Source organism: Hibiscus syriacus, unplaced genomic scaffold (genome assembly GCF_006381635.1).
Source record: "Hibiscus syriacus cultivar Baekdansim isolate YM2019G1 unplaced genomic scaffold, ASM638163v2 tig00111027_pilon, whole genome shotgun sequence".
Lineage (NCBI taxonomy): Eukaryota > Viridiplantae > Streptophyta > Magnoliopsida > Malvales > Malvaceae > Hibiscus > Hibiscus syriacus.
In genome coordinates this window covers 644723-667177 of record NW_024062960.1, presented here as the reverse complement: position 1 = coordinate 667177, position 22455 = coordinate 644723, and the positions used below count along the sequence as shown (strand labels likewise).

The 22455-nt window shown below is 34.9% G+C and overlaps 1 protein-coding gene and 1 pseudogene across 1 annotated transcript; both read left to right on the top strand.

Moving 5' to 3' along the window:
- The first annotated feature begins 540 nt into the window (after positions 1-540).
- Positions 541-1809, top strand: LOC120150890 (probable inactive 2-oxoglutarate-dependent dioxygenase AOP2). Its single transcript, XM_039163493.1, has 2 exons — positions 541-917; positions 1572-1809. Exons 1-2 carry the CDS (start codon positions 541-543, stop codon positions 1807-1809), a joined length of 615 nt encoding a protein of 204 aa, XP_039019424.1.
- A 2699-nt stretch (positions 1810-4508) lies between these two features.
- On the top strand, positions 4509-5681 carry LOC120150995 (annotated as a pseudogene).
- Positions 5682-22455: the final 16774 nt, after the last annotated feature.

Below are 22455 nucleotides of genomic sequence, written 5' to 3'. Positions count from 1 at the left end.
TACAATACATATATAAAACCTCTGATAGATCCACATGACTTGTCAAAATGGAATCCAAGGTCTGACAATCATATCTATCTAGCCCATTAATCTACAAATAACTATAATGACCCTATGACTGACACGCGCACTAAAAGCCACTATAAATAACCCAAACCAAGACTGAAAAAAGGGGCTAGAACCTTCACAACCCTTGTATCATCTTCTTCCTCCATGACCAACAATTTTCTCTACAAAAATATTGACCAACAATTGTTCCTTCACCGATCGCAATTCTCCACCCAAACATTAATTGCAAATATTAAACAAGAATGAAAGTCTTGAATTTGAAAAACGGTGGCATATATTCTATCAAATATATTTTTTTGAGAAGAAATTAATAACCTCGTGACAAAGAGAATCACAAATATTAAGATCTACATTATATATAAAATCCCAATTAATTTAACAATTTTCATCTATAAATAGCAAGCTCAAAAAGCCAATTAGGTTCATCGGAAAAAAACTCAGTCAATAAACAATAATAGCAATTGATTTGTTATGGGGTTGGAATCACATAGAAAGCTTCCGGTTATCAATTTTTCTGAGAAGAATTTAAAGCCTGGATCAAGCGCTTGGACATCAACTTGCAACGATGTCCAGCGAGCTCTGGAGGAATGCGGTTGCTTCGAAGCAAAATTCGAGAAAATGTCTCCCCAGGTTTACGAGGTAGCTTTCGCCGGAGCCGAAGAGTTGTTCGGTCTCCCAACCGAGGTAAAAATGAAGAACACCAGCAATAAACAACCCTACTTCGAATACTTAGGACAATACCAATCTCTTCCACTCTATGAATCATTGGCGATTGACCATCCAACATCTTTCGATGCAACTGCAAGTTTCACCAATCTCATGTGGCCTACCGGAAACGATAGCTTTCGGTATAATTTTTTTGAACAAAATTATTCACCCACTTAAACCTTCTTTTGGGATAAACTATATCAATGCCCACTTAATTATTGCATCCTTTTAGTTTTGACCACCAATTTTTTAATCAGACTATTTAACTATTTATATGATGCCAATCAAACCACCTTTCATTAATATTTAACAGAAGTATTGATTTGACAGTTACCAAATTTTGAATAATTACATATTTGGTCCTTAATACTTATAAATTCTATCAATTTAGTTGTAATTTGAACGGAAGTGCTAACGTATCATCATTTGATTGGAGAATTAAATTTATTAAGTTAAACCAAAATTAGGATCACATTTATAGAATATATGAGTATTGAGGACCAAATATGTAATTATATCAATTTTTTTAACTGTCACGTCAAGATTTTCATTAAATGTTAACGGAAGGTGGCTTGATTGACATCATTTAAATAATTAAGTAGTCTAATTGACAAAATTGAAAATTCGGTGGTCAAAAGAAAAAAGATACAATAGTTAAGTGGTCATAAGTATAGTTTACCCTTTGTTTAACGATCCCTTAATTATGTTTACTGGGATTTTAACTTTGGATGAATAACAGTGTCGAGAATGTTATTCGAAAGCTATGGTGTTGGATATTACTATGATTATTACAGCAAAAATACGAACAATCTTCTTCGATACTTCAAATATAATGAGCCTAAGATGGAGCAGAGTAATGCAGGTTTGTTGCCCCATGCAGACAAAACTTTGTTTTCGATAATTCATCAAGGTAAAGTCAGTGGGTTGCAGCTGAAATTGAAGGATGATCAATGGGTTGATGTTCCACCATTGCCAACTTCTTTTTATTGTCATTGCTGGAGAAGCATTGATGGTCAGTACCCAATTCCCTAAAATCCTAAATTCATAAATTAATGTGCATTTTTTCACGAGGGATGAACGTTGAGATTTTATGTTAAGAGGGCATGACTTTTAAAATTTTAGAATGAAACGAATTTATAAAATTTTGAGGGATGAAAACAAATTATCAATGAAAATAGAAAGAAAATAGGGTAAAGTACACAAATGATTTTCCAATTATAGGACGCTAGTTTGTTGAGTCTTCCGACTATTAAAAGTTACAAAATAGTGATCCGACTATTCATATATTCCAAACTTGTCATTTTTCGTTAAAAAAATTGATAGTTATATGAGCTGGACGTTAACCTGTTGACTTGGATATGATAAAATCTGATCACATAACCGTTTAAGTTTTTTTTTGTGGGTCGACTCTTCGTTTATATTATGTCGTCGAGCTAGTGTTTGAAACATTATATCATTGAGCCAATGCTTAAAAACAACGGCAGTGCTAATAGACATCATTAAAATATGATTTCATCAAATCCCAATAAGCAGGTTAGTGTTCAGCTCAGACGACTATCAATTTTTTAACAAAAAACGACGAGTTTAGAATATATGAATAGTCGAGTCCTCATTTTGTAGCTTTTAATAGTTTGAGGACTCAACAAAGTAGCACTCTATAATTGGGGGATCATTTTATAACTTTTAATAGTCGGTGGATTCAACAAAATAGTATCCTATAGTCGATGGACCATTTGTATACTTTATCCAATAAAATATCTAAAATATACCCTAATTTAAAACTTTTAAGGGGATAACTGCCCCGTCCGTTCCCCTCAACCCATTCCTGTCTACCCCTGACTACTCATATATCTTTTTGTTTGTTTAGGCATGGAGTAATAACCGAATACCATCATGTTATCATCAAGTGATCCTCAAGGAGAAGGGAACAAGATACTCATTGGGGATGTTTTCATTCATTAGTGGAACCGTACACATCCTTGAAGAGCAAGGGGGCGAGACTCACCCCATCAAATACAAGTCCTTCGACCACTTTGAATTCCTTCATTTTGTGAAATTGAACCTGGGACCGAACTCCAACCCATGTTTGGTCAAAGACTTTACTGGTGTTTGAGACCTATGTTTCTATATATATGGTTGAAATGTTTGTTCTTAGTTGCCACATGAATGTTTATTAGTGTTAAGTGCTTTCTGTCTGAGTTTTAAACATTGTTCTTCAATAAAAGAATGATATTATCACGATCCAGAAACAAAATATCATATAGTTAGAATTTACATTTGCTAAGCTTAAACATTTGCTTTTCACATAGGGTTTAGAGAATCATTTGAATATGTTTATCATGATCATCTTCAGTTTTAGAGTACATAAGGATGTCATTAATAAACAAAACTTAAAATTGATTCATATAGAGTTGAAAACTTAATTCTACAAATCCATAACAGCACTAAATACAATTTTTGAGTTTTTAGACTATTTCACTTTCATGTGATAATATCCAAAAGGAAGATCGATCTCAGAGAATACTAAAACATCTTTAACTAATCAAATAATCGTTAATTCTTAGAAGGTGTATATTTATTTTTTATAGCTAATTTATCCAACTGACGATAATCAATACAGAGCTTCATTGAACTATTTTTCTTCCAAAAAATAATACAAGAACATCCTAAGGTGATATGATTGGTCGTATAAAGCCTTAGTCTAACAATTCTTGAAGTTGTGCCTTCAATTCTTTCAATTTAATTAGAGTCGTTTAATACAAAACAATTAAGATTTATATAGTCTCATCTTATAATTCAATTCCAAATTTTACCTCTAAATTGGGAAACACATCAAAATACTCACTAACAGTTGGAATTGATTCTAGCTTTGGATCAAATTTTTGGGATCAAACTATAATTTTTTACAAAATTAATTTAAAATTTAATGATTCAATATTTAAAATAATTATTTTTAATTATAATTAACATATAAAATAATGATATTATAATTAAAATATTATTTCTAGATCAATCAATATCATCAGCACTTGTCATCTACCTGTGATTTTCAATATATTAAACAAATTACTTTTATTATTACATAAGTTCTTGTCGTTTTATTTCTAGACTCGGTATCATTGGAATTTTTTAACATATACAGATAATATATATACTATTATTAGATAAGTTCTTGTCGTTTTATTTCTAGACTCAGTATCATTTAAATTTTTTTAACATATACAGATAACATATATACTATTATTTTAACATTTCATTTTGCGCATTATAGATGTGATTATTTTAAAATTGTTTAATTATCAATTTATTATCTATTAGAAATGTCTAATAAAACAAATCAATTTCATTTTAAATTGGATTTAAGCTTATGGATTAGCATTATTTTACTACTTCTACGATGCTTTATTATTAATTTTATTTTATTAATTCAATGAAATTTTATTAATAAAAGAGGTAATGATTTTTATAAATTTTTTTATAATTATTAATTATTTAATAGTTTTCTAGTGATATTTTTTGTTTGTTAATGTGAGAATTTTAGAGTATGTCAATGCGATAATTTTAGAGTGTGTTGTGCGTTATTATTCCATCGACTCGTTTATGATTTTTTGATTTTTAAAAAAAAAAGATAAACCTCGTTAAAAAATCTTTAATCAGAATAATTTAATTTGATCAATTAATTCATTTAAAACCGAGAAACAACCTTTCCCTAGTAATCCCCTAGCTAAACAACTCTTCTATAAATATCATATTGAAAAAGCCAATAAACCAATGAAGAAATATAACAGTTATACCAATAGATTCATTATGAGTTCGGAATCACAGATAAAGCTTCCCGTTATCCATTTTTCTGACGAAAATCTAAAGCCTGGATCAAACACTTGGACATCAGCATGCAACGATGTCCGGCGAGGTCTCGAGAAATGCGGTTGCTTCGAAGCAAAATTTGAGAAGATACCTGTCCAGGTTCACGATGCAGTTCCCAACCGAGGTAAAAATGCAAAACACCAGCAACAAACCTGCCTTCCATTATTTAGGACAACTCAAAACTCTTCCACTCTTTGAATCTTTGGCGATCGACCATCCAAAATCTTTCGATTCAACTGCAAGTTTCACCAATCTCATGTGGCCTGATGGAAACGATCGCTTTGGGTATAATTTTTTTGAACTAATTTACAAACTGAACTTTTTTTAACCATCTCATACTTTTCTGGGGTTTTGACTTTGGATGAATAATAGTGAAAGTGTTCAAAGCTATTCGGAGCTGGTGACGGAACTCGATCGAATTGTGGCGAGAATGTTGTTCGAAAGCTATGGTGTTGGATATTACTATGATTATTACAGCAAAAATACAAACTATCTTCTTCGATACTTTAAATATAATGAGCCTATGATGGAGCAGAATAATGCTGGTATATTACCTCATACAGACAAAACTTTCTTTTCTATAGTTCATCAAGGTAATATCAGTGGGTTGCTGGTGAAAGTGAAGGATGATCAATGGGTAGAAGTTCCTCCGTCGCCAACTTCTTTTGTTGTCATGGCTGGGGATGCATTGATGGTCAGTAATCCATTCTCATCTTCCATAACCTCTGTATTAAGTATAATTACAATTTGGATGATGTTGGTTTGTTTAGGCATGGAGTAATGACCGAATACCATCATGTTATCATCAAGTGATCCTCAAGGAGAAGGGAACAAGATACTCATTGGGGATTCTCTTTCATTAGTGGCACCGTACATATACTTGAAGAACTAGGGGACGAGGCTCATCCCATCAAATACAAGTCCTTTGATCACTTTGAATTCCTTGATTATATGAATTCGCGTGGGAGTACAAACCGAAAAATTAGTATTATCAAAGAGTTTTCAGGCATTTGAGACTGTTTCTATATGATTGAATAGATTGTACTTATTTGCCGCGTGAATGTTCACTACTCTCAATGCTTTGTGTTTCTATTTTAAACTTTGTTCTTCAATAAAGGAAAAGCTATGCAATGTCATTTCCAATGTTGAAAAATTCGAGTCAAAAAACCATTAATTGAACAACTCTTGTCTTTCAAAAAATACAATGTCCACATAACTCTAATTTATTAATGGTTTTTTCGTCAACGAGTCATCTTTTGCTTAATTCTTTCGGGGTAGAACGTGACTTATTATCGCGTAGTAAAAAAATGTGATATTTTGATAAATATTAGAGAAATGATTTGCCATTTTAGTAAATAATAAATTTTAAGGTGATTTTTAGTAAAATTGCTTACAGTGTCACATTTATATGATTTTGAAAATTTTATTTAAAATAAAAAATATTTTTTTAACAGAAGCTCAATTTTTTTGGAAATCATAAAAAATCTCAAAACTTTGAAAATCCTAATTCAATCCCTAAATCCACACTTTGTCGCCACTAAACCTCTTCCTGGCGAACAACCACCAGAACAAGAGCCAATAAATGCTAAACCCGACGAAGAACAAAGCTGTAAATTGCAACATCATGTGACCTCGACGGTATTTGACGACAAGGGCGACGATCAAGAAGGAGATGTCAAGGGTGGCGGAGGCGATGACGACCGTGGCCGGCAATGGAGATGATAAGGTTAGAGTTACGAATTTTAGGGTTGATTTTAAGAATTTTCGAATTTGATACTTTTTTGTAATTTTAGAGAAATTAGGATTTTTTAAATATAATAATATTTTAAGTTTTTTTAAATAAAATTTTTAATGAATGCAATATGTGACACTTAATGGACTTTTAACGGCCGTTATGACCGAGATATTTAAAATGAAACGTTTGTAACGTTAGACACTGGATTGACCAAAAATAGTCTAGGCACCTAAATGGGAAAAAGGCAGGGCGGAGCTAGAAAATTATTTAAGTATCAAATTTAAAGAAATTTTATTTTGGGTGTCAAATTAGAAATTATATGAAGAATTTTTTTAAGTGGATGAAAATAAATAATGAGTATTATTTATGTTTAAGGTTAATATTCTTGTAAAAGTATGTTTATTTTGTTTTTCATTACATTTTTATATTAAATGTATAAATGATTTTTTCAAATAATTTTATTTTACACTAACTTGGCTCCGCCAATGGAAAAGGGTATAGTACTTTGGGTACTTATTTTGTATTAAATCTTATTGAAATATAAGTATAAAATAGGAAAGTATACAAATGGTCCCTTGACTATAAGACGCTACTTTGTTGAGTCCATTGACTATTAAAAGTTACAAAGTGTTCCTCATGTTATAGGGTGTTGCTTTGTTGAGTCATCCGACTATTAAAAGTTACAAAATGGTCACTCGACTATTCATATGTTCTAAACTCGTCCTTTTCCGTAAAAGTTTGACGACAGTTTGAGATGATCGTTAACATGATGACTATGATATGATAAAATTTGATCCCAGAATTTCAAACGACTATCATATCACAGTCAGCATGTTAACGTTAAGCTTAGACCGTTAATTTTTAACAGAAAATGACAAGTTTAGAATATATGAATAATTTGATGATCATTTTATTTTTAATAGTCGAGGGACTCACAAAATACTTTCTTATAGAATGCAAATGCAAGCATAAGGACGAAAACAGAAGAATAATTAAGAACATGTCACCATTTTATCCTCACTTGTCCTCGAATCTTACTTTCCCATATTCACGTTTAGTATTATTGTAGCATTGGTTCGCCATCCATATTCTCTAGTCTTGTTTTGTTCATTGAACCAAACGATTCTAGGCTAGAATATTGGAGTTAATTTCTAATCTGATGATGGATTTGGAGAGATTAGAAAGATGAATTCAAAAGATTATAGACTAGATTATGGAGTTCATGATTTTTTCAGTGCAGGGATATTAAATTCGTGTTTAAGATATCAAACAGAGGTGAACTGAAATTTTTAGTGTAACGATCACTACTGACATTAGTTGATAGTAGTGAGCGACTGCATGCAATTGGGGACTGTTGGGAAATAAACGAGTACAAGTAATTTTCCTATAACCAGATTAGTGAGATGCGAAATAAAAGCGGAAAAATAATACCGAAATTGATAACGGAGTTCAGCCAATTACTTACGTCTCCGGACTGATGCAAATCTTTTAATAAGAGAAAATTTACAGGTGTTACAAAACACTCACTACTCACAAAAACTCTCTAGTAATGGGAGAAAGAATGATTTTAGGGATGATTTTGAAGCTAAATATGTTAGGGTATTTAGTTGAAGCTTAGGGACTAATCTTATGAATACCCTAAAGTACAATGACTAAATATGATTTTACCCATTACCATTTTCAACAGACATATACCAAACTTTGAAAACCAATTTCAAAGGTATGCCAAACTTGAAAACCCATTGCATGTGCGTTGTGCCTTCCCCTTTTTCCATTTTTGGTGGCCTCCCTTTTGACTTTACAATCTCCTACTTAAAGACTGATTTTAATCTGTTTCATACCTCAATCAATGCTCAACATTTATGGTCTTGTTATTTTAGCATGCCAACTGAAGTTGAACACAACTTCAGTTTTCGTAGTCACCATCTTTGTCAACATGTCTACCGGATTTTGAGCTCCACTAATCTTTCAAGTTTCAAAATCCCATCTTCCAGAAGAGACCGGATAAAATGATATCGCAATTGTATGTGCTTCATCCTGGAATGAAAGACGGATTATTTGCTAGATGGATAGCACTTTGACTATCGCAATACAAGGCATTGTTTTGTTGTTTCTTGCCTAACTCTTCCAAGAAACTTTGGAGTCAAACCATCTCTTTGCTGGCTTCTGTAACAAGACATATCTGCTTCAGTTGTGGAGAAAGCAACTATCTTCTATAGTAAAACCCAACTCACTGCGGTTCCCTAGTATAGACATACCCTGTAGTGCTCCTTGATGTCAACATTTCCGACTAAGTCAGCATCTACATAGCTTGTCAGTATCGTATCTCCACCTTTAAAACAAGTGCTTTATTTGTAATACCTCGCATATATTTGAGGATCTATTTGACAGCTTCCCATGTATCTTGCCTGGATTATTCATGTACCCGCTAACAACTCCCACTGTGAGCAATATCTGGTCTAGTACAAACCATGTCATACATTAGACTTCCAATTGCTGAGCATACGACACCTTCACCATGTGTGCACGTTCATTCCGTCTTTGGTGACGTTCTTTGGTGAGTCTAAAATGAACACCTAAAGGTGTACTGGTTTAACATCTTGCATGTTGAACCTGGAGAGTACTTTGTTGATGTACTCAGCATGTGATAACATCAAAGTCTCCAACTTTGTGTCTCTCTTAATCCTCATTCCAAGAATCTGCTTTGCAACGCCCAAATCCTTCATAGCAAACTGATTGACAATTCTTGCTTCAAATATATAATCTTGCATGTTTGAGCCTGTAATGAGCATGTCATCACGTAATAATAAATATGAAGTTGTTATCGAACCTCTTGATATAGCAAAAATGATCTGCTTGACATATGGTAAAACCACTGCTACTCATGAAACTATCAAACTTCTTGTACCATTGTCTAGGAGCTTGTTTAAACCATACAAGCTTTCTTCAACCGGCATACCAGGTTTTTCTTACCTGCCTCTGAAGCCTTTTGGCTGCCTCATATATATTTCTTACTCTAAATCACCATGAAGGAAAGCTATCTTTACATCTACTGCTCAAGATTAGATTTTCTGCAGCTACAATTTTCAACACCAGTCTGATTGTAGACAGTTTCACGACTTGAGAGAAAATTTCATTGTAGTCAATACCTTTTTTTTACTGAAAACCTTTGACAACCAATCTCACTTTGTAGCATTTGCTCCATCGTGCTCTTCCTGGATCCTGTAAATCCACTTGTTGTGGGCGCTTTCTTGCCTGGTGGTAATTCAGCTAATTCCCACGTCTGATTTGACATAAGCGAGTTCATCTCATCTTTCATGGAAGACTCCACTTGACTGAATCCTCCACTTCATTGCTTCATCATAACACTCTGGTTCACCATTGTCAGTCAGCAACAAGTAGTGCAAAGAAGGAGAATACCGTTGGGTTGGTTTAGGAATTCTGGAGGAGCATCTCAGTTCTGGTGTGACTGGTTCTTCTTGAACTGCTTCAGGAGTGATCTGAACATCATTTCCAAAATCTCCTCAAACTCAACAAATTCCTTTGTTTCAGCTTCAGTGTTGGAGCTACTTGATTCCATGGTTGACCTTTCTTTGTACATCACATTCTCATTGAAAATGACATCTCTGCTTATGATGATCTTCCGATTTTCATAGTCCCAAAATCGGTAACCGAACTCATCACCACCATAACCAACAAAGACGCATTTGTTGGACTTGGCATCAAGTTTACTTCTTTCACCAGAATCTATGTGTACATAAGAAATACAACCAAACACTCTTAGTGTGAAAGGTTTATTTTTTCTTGCTCCAAACTTCCTTGGTATTCTATCATCCAAAGGAACTGAGGGCCCATGGTTGATCAGGTATTGCAGTGTTGATAGCTTCAGCCCATAGAAATTTAGGTAGTCCGGCATGTATTCTCATGCGTCTGGCACGTTCATTTAGAGTTCTGTTCATGCGCACTGCTACGCCATTCTGTTGCGGTGTCATGGAAACTGTTGTCTCCATCTTTATCCCATTGTTTGCGCAGAAATCTCTGAATCTTCTATTTTTATACTCTCTTCCATTATCAGACCTCAACCGCTTAACTTTCAAACCAGTCTCATTTTCCACCATGGCTTTCCATTTTCTGAAGGTATCAAGACTTCTGATTTCTTCTTCAGAAAATAAACCCACCTTCCTCGTAGAATCATCGATGAAGGTTACATAATATAATGAGCCTGCAAGAGATGGAACTGGAGATGGTACCCATACATCAGTATGAACCAACTCTAACTTTTCAGCCTTGAGTGTCTTGCCAATCTTTGCAAAACTCACTTTCTTTTGTTTGCCAAAGATGCAATCCTCGCATAGTCCGACATCTACACTCTTAGATCCGCAGCTTCCCTTTTGACAAAAGCGTTCATCCCTTTCTGCTCATATGGCCAAGTCTTTGGTGCCATAGGATTGATTTTCCATCAGCATCTGCGGCTACAATGATATTCTCTAAATTTGAGGTTACATAGAGAGTACCAGTCTTCTTACCACGAGCAATGACGAGTGCTCCTTTGGTAATCTTCCATTCACAGCCTGAAAAGGTTGTGCTATCCTTCTCCATCAGCTGTCCAACAGAAATCAAATTCTTTTAAGACCATAAAATGTCTCCACCTTTCAGCGTCCAGGTTTGGTTTGGCAAATTTAGTCGGATGTCTCCTCTTTGACGATCTTCAAGGTTTCATCATCAGCTAGATGAACCTTCCCAAAATCACCACTGACATAGTTCTCCATGATTTCTCGGCATGGGGTAGAGTGGAAAGATGCCCTGAATCCAAGATCCATGATTCAATCGGATTGTTGACGCTTAGAATCATGGCATCACCTGTCTCATCTGTCATGTTGGCAGATTCCTGTGCGCCGGTATTTTCTTCAGTTCTCGGAAATCTCTTTAAAGTGACCTTCTTGCCACAGTTATAACATGTAAAATCTTTCTTTTCCGTTCTTGATTTTCCCCTTCTGGATTTAGATCTACCATGATTTGAATTTCTTCTGAAGTTCTCCCTCTGGACTCCGTGTGCAAGGCTAAGAGTTGATGCTTCACCCGATTCTCCGTTAAATTTTAATTTACTATTTCCCGACGAGCTGCTAACTGCTGTAACAGTAGCATTCCAACTGTCTGGTAGAGATGATAAGAGAATTAAAGCTCGAACTTCATCATCGAATTCAATTTCCACGGAACTCAACTGGGTTGTAATTGTGTTGAGTTCATTTAGGTGTTGAGCCACTGTGCCCTTCTGCCATCGCAAATTGAATAATCGTCTCATCAAATGAACTTTTTTTGAGGCCGATGGTTCTCATACATACTGGAGAGAGCGCCATAAGACCCGCCGTGGTCTTTTCCTTTGCTATGAAAGCAACATTGCGGATAATGTCAGTCGGATAACTCCGAGGGCTTGTCTGTCGAAAGCTCAGTCTTCATTCTTCATGCCCTCTGTTGTTTTCCTGAGAGAGGTTGATATAGATTTTTCTGGTACAGAAAATCTTCAATTTGCATCTTCCAAAAGCCAAAGTCCGCACCATCGAAATTTTCAATTTTACTTCCAAATTCACTATTCATGTGAATAAAAAATAGTAACCTCAAAAAAATTGATAAAATTCACAACCAAAAGCTTTGATTACCAATTGTTGGGAAATAAACGAGTACAAGTAATTCCCTATAACCATTAGTGAGAATGCGAAATAAAAGAGGAAAAATAATACCCGAAATTGATAACGGAGTTCAGCCAATTTTGCTTACGTCTCCGGACTGCTGATCTTTTACTAAGAGAGAAAATTTACAGGTGTTTACAAAACACTCACTGCTCACAAGAAAGCTCTCTAGTAATGGGAGAAAGAAATGATTTTAGGGATGATTTGAAGCTAAATGGGTTAGGGTATTTATAGTTGAAGCTTAGGGACTAATCTTATAAATACCCTAAAGTACAATGACTAAGTGTGATTTTAGCCATTACCATTTTCAATAGGCATATACCAAACTTTGAAAACCAATTTCAAAGTGCAGTACCAAACTTTGAAAACTCATTGTATGTGCGTTGTGCCTTCCCCTTTTTCCATTTTGGTGGCCTCCTTTTGACTTTATGGGACTTAGCCGAATTCTGAGATTAGAGAAAGTTTTAAGGATATTTTTAGGAGAAAAAAATTAGGGTTAAATTAATATTTTTTTCTAAAGTTCAAGAGTCAAATTAAAAATTAATCATTTTTAGCGTGTCTCGTCATCAAATGATATGAATTAATGATTCAGTGACGAAACTATAACAAATTAATAACACAAGTGATCAGAATTTAATCTTCGATGATGGAATTTCGAAAGTACTAGCGGAGAGAACTTAAGTCGTCTCTTAACTTTTTTGGTACAATTTTTAATATTTTAAGGACGAATTGGCCCTCCAACCTCTAAAATTTTATTTTGTTGCATGAACTTATTATGTTTCTTTGTTCATCCTTGCACATGACATTAATAAGCTATAAAATCATCAGCATCAAACAAGCAAATGAATTGAAAACAATACAGATAACTATGGAACAGCCTTTAATGGTCCCTAGATGCAAATTATCATCATCGTCTTCATATGTCAAGTGACTTTTAATGCAATAATAAATCTCATGCATTGTATAAAAAGTGCCATTCAAGTATAGATTCTGGCATCAATTACATCAGGGAAAATAAAGAAAGAAATGGTTATGATTCCAGTTATAGATTTCTCTAGGCTTAATAAAGCCGTGCAGCCTCGAATGGGATTCAGTGAAATCTCAAGTCATGGGAGGACTCAAAGCGTACAATTGTTTCGAGGTGTCTCTCGACCAAGCCGTCGAGCATCGAGTTCTTTCACTTGCCTTTAGAGACAAAAAGGCTTTGTGAATCGGAGAAGCCCTTTCGTAGCTATTTGGCCCTCCACCACTGGGGTTGTATGAATGCTGTCTATTGATGGTGCACATGTTGCTGAAAACGTTGAGCCCCTCACGAACACTTTGTGGCCTCAAGGAAACATAAGCTTCAGGTAATTAGAAAACAATACAGATAACTTAGGTTTGATGATTATTAATAAAATTTAAATTGCCGATAAAAAAGCATAAGCTTCAGGTAATTTAGAAATATGTCTAATTATGAATTCCATCCCTATTTTACTATAACAGAAAACTTTAATAGTGTTGTCTAATCTGACTAACTTCATTTCTTTAAAAGATAAAGATGATCAAGTTTTGACATAGAAGAACTAAATTTCAATTCTAGACAAGGAGATTAATTTAATTCAGAAGGATATATTATCCTTTTAGTCACCTAACTTTCAACATGTTTCTTTTTGGTCACCGACTACAAATATTTTCAATTTAGTCCGTAAACTTATGAAATTTGTTTTTAAGTCACTGAAACCTTAATTATTTAGCATCTTGATGCTATAACACCAAAACACTATTTTGGATCTTTTTATTTCTAAAATAACCTTCTTGTTTTCCCTCGTCGACCTCCTTCTCCACCACCGTTCAACGCTGTTGGTCGTCGTTTGCATTGGAATAAAAATGTTCCTTTTTATCCCATCTTCTTCTCAATTTAGTTGTCCTAAAATTCCCTCAAAATGATAAAACCGAAATCAAGGTTTAGCCGTATTTTGGGCTGATCAATAATTTATGTACTAAAATCTACATGAAATCATGATATATTATTTTTATCCTCATTTTCGACCAACGAGCCAATGGTCAATTGACTTAAAAAAAAATTCCAAAAGTTTATTGATCAAACTAAAAAAGTTTATAATTTGATGATCAAAACCGAAATAAACTGAAAGTTAGGCGACTAAAAAAGTATTTTACGGAATTCAGAATTAGACCTCGACAATAATAACTCGTTCAGATTCACTTGCAAAAGTCCTCTAGCAAAACTATTAAACTTGTTTGGTTTGATCAATTATTTTACGGGATTTGGCAGTAAACTATGGTATCATTCACTCAGCTACTATCAGAATTAGATAAGACAATTATGAGAATGATTTTGGAGAGTTTCGGAGTAGAGAAATACACGGATGAGCTCATTGACTCCACAAATGATCAGCTAAGAGCCTTGAAATATGAAGGGCCAAACTCCAACGAGCCAATTGTTATGTCCGTTCCGCACCATGACCTGATCACTCTTTGTATCAAAACGAGGATAACGGATTGGGTATTCAAACCAAAGCCGGCGAATGGATTGATGTAAAGCCTTCACCGAGCTCTATAATTGTCATCATCGGAGAATCGCTCCGTTTATGGTAAAATGGTAGATTGTCTCCGACTCGTCATCGCGTCATTAAGACACAAAACAAGGTCCGGTATGTCGTCGGATTGTTCGCGAGAACGAGAGGAGGCTACCTAGTGAAGGCTCCGAAAGAGCTTGTGGATGATGAAAATCCCAGGCTCTTCAAACCCTATGACCACGAAGATTTTCTGGAATATCTCTACGTTACTTGATCAAGGAGTTAGGACCAATTATAACTTATTGCAGTATCTAAGATTTGGCCGTAATAAATAAATTTATTTTGAGGTAAGAATTTTTTTAAAATGAAGATGAAGAAATGTAATAATGAAAAAAGAAAGAAAAGGAAAAATAAATTAAGAGAAAAGAAATTTGAGAATTAGTGTGCGGATACAAACTCGATATATCATGTATAAGATTCGACACGCTCATGTATAAGTTACACATTCATACTACCTTCAGATACATCGGTTCTTGATATATCAAATCATCCAAGTCACACATACAATTCTACAATTACTTCAAGATTGAGGTCAATATATTTGAACGTCACAAGTGAATTTAATAGAAAAACGGATTTAAGATTATTCCATCTTGCTCTATTTTTATATCGGCAATAAAAATTATATAATTAAGAAGCCAACTTGATATACACCTTATTAAAACCTCCATAATCCTAAGCGAAGGAGAAGAATACATAAAATTAAGACCCAAATGAACGAAACAACCCAAGAATCTACTACTACAACCAGCAAAGAAGGTACGACTCTTACACATATGAAAAGCACATAAACAACAAGAGACAAATAACACCCCAAAATACCCACATAACAACCAAAAAAAAAATCACTAACATAAAAAGGAAAGCATAAGGCGAGCACCATGCCTTCACCAATCCACATCGTGCTAGCCTGGACACCAATTTTGAACACAAGCAAAAGGATCAACAACACAGCACAACCCTCCGAAACCAAAAGAACATACCAGAAAAGCTTACCACCAATCCTTGAACATATCAAGTCTAGCCATGCCAAAATTAGCCGACCAGTCCGCCATCGAAGGGCAAGACGCAACAAGTTTAAAACAAACTGAATCGAGCAGATACCTCATCTCAATATCATCCGGTGTTGTCAGTCCAAACTAATATATCTATATTGCTACTTGGGAATTAACCTACTTCGATAGCTAAAATAAACTTCTTTTTCAAACTTTAGACAACATAATAATTATAATATGAATCATTTTGTCGAGGTAATTTAATGGACAGTACTTATTTAAATTATCAATTAATATAGATTATCTTCTGTATTATAAATAATTTATAATACATTTATAATTAATTAACCGGTGGGGATGCCAGTTAGGTTTGAGAGATATTTTTATAGATTTTAACTTTTTATATATTATAGGAGGAAATAGTTTTCATTTGATTGTCAGTTTCAGGAATCTATCAATAAATTAATCATTGTTTTTATTATACCACTTCTTGTCTTCATGTTCTTGTTCTATGTTACCTGGGAATTCTTTATATTATGAATTGATTCCTTTAGTTGGTAGTTGTTATTTTATTTATCATCATTAAAAATTGGAATCAAATTGAAATTAAAAATTGATTATATTCCTTTGGTTGATCATTTGTTTTATTATTATTATTTATGAATTAAAAAAGAATAATTTTATTTACTATTCGTTGAATAAAAAATTATAAATAGACTTAAGAAATTTAAATTAATTATGAATATATTTTCCAACTCCATCAAGTCACCATTATATCTAATAAACAAAAAATATTCACGAGAAAAAAAAATATATAAAAACATTATACATCATATAATATGGAAGTATACATGAATTTATTGTTGAAGTCTAAAAAATTTTGATTTCCTGAGATGCTTAGATAATGGATATCAACCATTGATTACATTATTTGGTCATGTTCTTAACTATTTGCAGGTATAAATAATTAAGAAAATTGGTAGGATAAATGCATTACACGTGACATGTCATGCATGCATACTCTATTTCTTATATTAGATTAATGTTTCGGTGACAATTCCCATTGTGATTGTTGCAGACAGAGAGAAAAACAAAAACCCTTAGCAGACCTTGACGTACATGGCTACGATTCCAGTTATAGATTTCTCAAAACAAGACTTGATAAAGCCCGGCAGCCTTGAATGGAATCGGCGAAACTTCAAGTCCGGGAAGCTCTAGAGGAGTACGGTTGTTTCGAGGCTTGTTCGACGGAGTCGTGGAGCTTCAGAAGCCAGTATTTGGAGCTTTGGAAGAGGTCTTCGACTTGCCTTTACAAACAAAAAGGCTTTGTGTTTCTCAGAACTTTCGTGGCTATCATGTGGCTCCGCCACCGCTATCGTTCGAAAGCATATCGGTTGATGATGCACATATTGCTGAAAACGTTGAACAACGGCTCACCACCACTTTATGGCCTCAAGGAAACATAAGCTTCAGGTAACTTAGAATATGTATGACTAGTAAAACCCTTTAGCAAAATTAGTAAACTTTTTTTCTAAATTAAAATTGTTTGGTTTACTTATTTTGCTGTGGATTTGGCAGTAAAACAATGGCATCATTCACTCAGCTACTGTCAGAATTACAGAAGACAATCATGAGGATGATTCTGGAGAGTTTTGGGGTCGAGAAATACTTGGATGAGCTCATTGACTCCACAAATGATCAGCTAAGAGCCAATAATATAAAGGTCCCAACAACAGCGAGACAACCCTCGGGGCAATTGCGCACCATGACCCGAATATACTGACTCTTTTGCATCAAAACGAGGTGGATGGATTGGAGGTTCAAAGCAAAGATGGCGAATGGATGAATATAAAGCCTTCACCAAACTCTATAATTGTCATAATCGGAGATTCCCTCACAGTAAGTAGTTATTATGACATAACGAACGATACGATTAGTAGAAATAAACTCACAATATCATTGCAGATATGGTTAAATGGTCGATTGTCTTCGCCATTCCATCGAGTCATGATGAGGGGAAACAAGACCAGATACGTCATCGGATTGTTTGCAAGGGCGATAGGAGGCTACCAAGTGAAGGCTCCAGAAGAACTTGTGGATGACAAACATCCCAGGCTCTTCAAACCCTTTGAACACGACCAATATTTGGAAGTTTATCCACCAAACTTGCTCAAGGAGTTACATACAGAGCTAAAACTCACTGCAGTACCTAAGATTGGGGCATAAATACAATTCTATATTGAAGAATTGTTTGTTTTCTGTATATCTAAGGCTCATGGTACAGCGGATGCATTCGAAAAAGCTGCTAGTGTTGTTTATGTATTATCACTCCGTTTTATGTTTGATTGTTACTTTCTTTCATTAATAAAGGTACCATGGCTTATCAATGAGTATAATCTCTGGCTAAACTTAATTGTTAATTGCCAGCATTTTAAATAGGATTCTCAAATCAAAACCTAAATCGAGCAGCTTTGAATGGAATTTGGTGAAATTTTAATTTCGGTTCTGTGTATTGATTTTGTCACATATTAAAAAAATCATTTCCATTTAATTTAATATTGTTTCTAAAAAATGATTTATAGTAAAGTATTTAAATTGTTTTATTTTGTGTGTATAAATTTTATAGTGTTTTATTTCATTCTATTTTGATTTTTTCTGAAAATAATGTGATTGTGACTTTTACAATCTCTAATACTAGAATCTGTAACATCTAATGATAATAATCATTTCTTAACTATTGAAATAACTTTTAATTATCATTTTGCTCCCTTAATGAAAGTTTCTATCAACACGCAATTCAATACCATATGAAGTCTTTTAACAAAGACTAAACGATTCAAAGCTTGCAGAACAACGAACCAACACATAAAGACACATTTGCCACTAATTAATACTCTCATCTTCACCCTCATTACCCTCAGCTGACTCAGCACCAACTGTTGAAAGTCCAACTTCGGTGGAAAGTTGTAAAATAATAATAATAATTCCACCGAAAATTTGGTTGAATAGTAGCTGGAAATTATTGATTTTTTGGAAAATGGTAAAATCATTTTTAGTCATTGTAATTAGGGTTGAATAGTATCTCCCACTTGAAGATTGATTGAAACAATCATATCTTCACACCATTCTTTCTACCTTACCATCATGTGCTTAGTCTCTAATAGGCCACAAGAGGATCGACACCAGGTAAATTTATCACATTGATTGCCTTCGTCATGAAATGCTATATTATTTGGTATGGATCTTGCATCTATCGCCCTTCTTCCACCTTTTCACGAATGAAATGGTAAACGTATGTGCTTTCTTTGAATGAAATGCTGATTCCTTGCTAATGCAAGGCGCTTTGACTGTCACAAAACAGAGAGACATACTCTTGATGTGCCCAAGCCATCCAATAGCATCTTTAACCAATGCTTCTTTACTGTATCCAATGCTCTTTGCCTGGATTCACCATATACCAACTAACCACTCCCACTGCTTGTGCAATGTCTTGTGCATCATAGCGAACATTAAACTTCCCACTGCTGATGCATACGGTACTCGAGACATCTCTATTCTCTCTTCACTGCTAGGACTCATACTGGAGGATAATTTGAAGTTAATAGGAAGAGGGGTAGAAATTGGCTTATAATCTGCATGCTGAATCGTGACAATATTCTTCAAGTAATTCTTTTGAAAGCCAAATCTTATTACTTGTCTTGGTGTATTTGCATCCCTAGAATCTTGTTTGCTGATCCCAAGTCCTTCATTTCAAATTCTCTAGACAGTTGTGCCTTCAATTCTTCAATATGATCTTTGTTGGTCCTGTAACCACATGTCATCCCATACAACAGCAATATAACAAATCATTATCACCAGACCTCTTGAAATAAGCACAAGGGTCTGCATTAATTTTGTTGTATCCAAGGTACATAATGAAAGAATCAAATCTCTTATACAACACCTCGACGCTTGCTTTAGACCGTACAGAGATTTTTTCAACTTGCAAACCAAGTTTTCTTTCTTTTCTTCAAAACCTTCAGGCTGGAGCATATAAATCTCTTCTTCAAGATTTCCATGAAGAAAAGTTGTTTTAACACTAGCTGCTCTATATGTAAGTTCATTGTAGCACACATTGCCAAAACTACTCGAATGTTGTTAGTCGAACCACAGAAAATATTTCATTGAAATCAATACCTTCATTTGAGCATCCTTTGACACTAGTCTTGCACGATACCTCTCAACTTGATCGTCGTCATTTCGCTTGATTTGAAGACTCATTTGTTACCAATTGGCTTCCTTCCTTGTGGTAGTGGCACAAGGTCCCATGTATTTTATGAAGGGCTTCGATTTCTTCTTGCATCACCATCATCCAGTGAAGCATCTGAGCTGTTTATTGCCTCTGGTATGTTGATGGCTCACGTCCTCTGTTAAAAGGTAGTATGCAATATTACCTTCTATAACATAATCTGAGTGCCAATTGGGACATCTTTTCACACGATCTGATTGACGAGTTGTTGGAGCTTCAGAACTCTCTAGTTCTTGTTCATCATGTGATGGTTCTGCTTCAGAAGATCTCTTGTTCAACATCATTTCCACATTTATCTGTGTAGTCTGACTTTTCAGTGCTATCATTGTCTTCTTTTCTTGTAGCTTATCTTCTACAAAGATAACATCCCTGTTGATCACTTTGCAGGCAGTGGGATCCCACAAGCGATACCCCTTTACACCATCAGCATACCCCAAGAATTGCATTTCCTGGATTTTGGATCCAGTTTGAGATTTCTTGGGAGTTGTACATCAGGCGATATTGACTGTTTCTGCCCAGAATGATTTTTCTAGGCATGCATCCCTCAACATTTCTCTTATTCTTTCTAACAAGGTTTTGTTCATCGCTCTGCCACTCCATTTTGTTGAGGAGTTTGTCACTGTGAACTATCTTTTGATGCCTTCTTTCTTGCAAAAGTCATCAATTTTTTGCTTGTGTATTCCCTCCATTATCTGTTATGAAACACTTGATCTTATTTCTAGAATCAAGTTCCACCCGCGCTTTGAAGTTTTTGAAAGTTAAAAACATATGACTTCTTCTTAATAGGGTACACTCAGCATCTCCTAGAGTAGTCATCAATAAATGAGACAAGTATTTTGCTCCACCTAGGGATGTAACCGGTGCTTGCCATACGTTAGAATGAACCAATTGTAGAACACTTTTGCCTCTAGAATTTGACGTGTTGAATTTCAACCGGTGCTGCTTACTTGTTATGCAATGCTCACACAAAGTAAATGATCTTGCAAAAGTCATCAAATTTTTTGCTTGTGTATTCCCTCCATTATCTGTTATGAAACACTTGATCTTATTTCTAGAATCAAGTTCCACCCCGCGCTTTGAAGTTTTTGAAAGTTAAAAACATATGACTTCTTCTTAATAGGGTACCTCAGCATCTCCTAGAGTAGTCATCATAAATGAGACAACATTTTGCTCCACCTAGGGATGTAACCGGTGCTTGCCATACGTTAGAATGAACCAATTGTAGAACACTTTTGCCTCTAGATTTGACGTGTTGAATTTCAACCGGTGCTGCTTACTTGTTATGCAATGCTCACACAAAGTAAATGATACTTTTGTTAAGCCTGGAAGTAGCTTTTGGTCCACAAGGACTTTCATTCCTTGTTCTGACATTTGTCCAAGTTTCTGATGCCATAACATTGCAGAATCTGAACTACATGAGGCAACAGAGGCTTCTGCTTCTAGCAAAGTCTCTCCCTTCAGCATGTACAAGTTTGCTGCTATCTTTTCGCCTTTCAGCACCACAAGCGCTCCACGAAACACCTTTATGATTCCTTTTCGTGTTTCAATCTTGCTTGCATTTATCCAACAATCCGTAGGATAATAAATTTTTCTTCAAGCCTTTCATGTGTCGCACATCTCGAACAACTTTAATTGTTCCATCATACATCTTCAACTTGATGGTTCCCACGCCAACGATCTCTAAGGCATGATCATTGCAACTATACATATCCTCCTTATACAGGTTCATAATGATGGAACCATTCTCTTCTTCGAGGTCATGTGATATGTTGCTCCCGAATCAATGAGCTATATCTGTATATCTCTTTCTACCTTCCACGGTGGTTGACGATTCACAGCATAAAGCATCTCCATCATCTGAAGTGTTTGCGGTATGCCTTGTGGATTGGAGTTTTTATTTAGACTCCAACAATCCTTCTTCAAGTGACCATTCTTTCCACAGTTGTAGCACTTTAAATTCTTCTTGCTTCTCGACTTCGATCTACCATGTTTGTGACTGCTGCTTTGGCCACGTTCTGTTGATCTCCCTCTCATCGTTGTCAACACTTCTGCTTGTTGCAGATTTACTTGTCTGTCTTCCTTGTTCTTGCGTCGATTTTCTTCTTGTAGAATAGCAGCTGCAACGTCATCGAAGACTAGACTGGTGACATTATTATTTGTCAAGTTGATGATGAGTTGACCATACGAATCCGGTAGACTTTGAAGTAGAAGTTCAGCACGTTCTTGTTCTCCTATTTTACAGCTTAAGGATGTAAGCTGGGAAAATAAAGTGTTAAGTGTATTTAAGTGCTCCGTCACTGAAGTAGATTCTGGCATCCGGAGAGTGTACAATTTCCTCTTAAGGAAAATTTTATTATGCAACGATGTGGCCTCGTACAATTTGGTGAGATGATCTCATATCTCCTTAGTTGTCTTCTTCTCCTCGATGCTTGACAATACTTCATCTGCTAATGCTAGATGAAAGTTTGACATAACATTCCCATCCATTTCGATCCATTTGTTGTCATCTGTGAAAATTGGCCTTTCA

Bases quoted from the DNA above. Each gene is read 5' to 3' on its own strand.
- LOC120150890 (XM_039163493.1), top strand. From the start codon at position 541: ATGGGGTTGGAATCACATAGAAAGCTTCCGGTTATCAATTTTTCTGAG. The intron at 918-1,571 runs GTATAATTTTTT...TGATTATTACAG, and splicing joins ACCGGAAACGATAGCTTTCG to CAAAAATACGAACAATCTTC.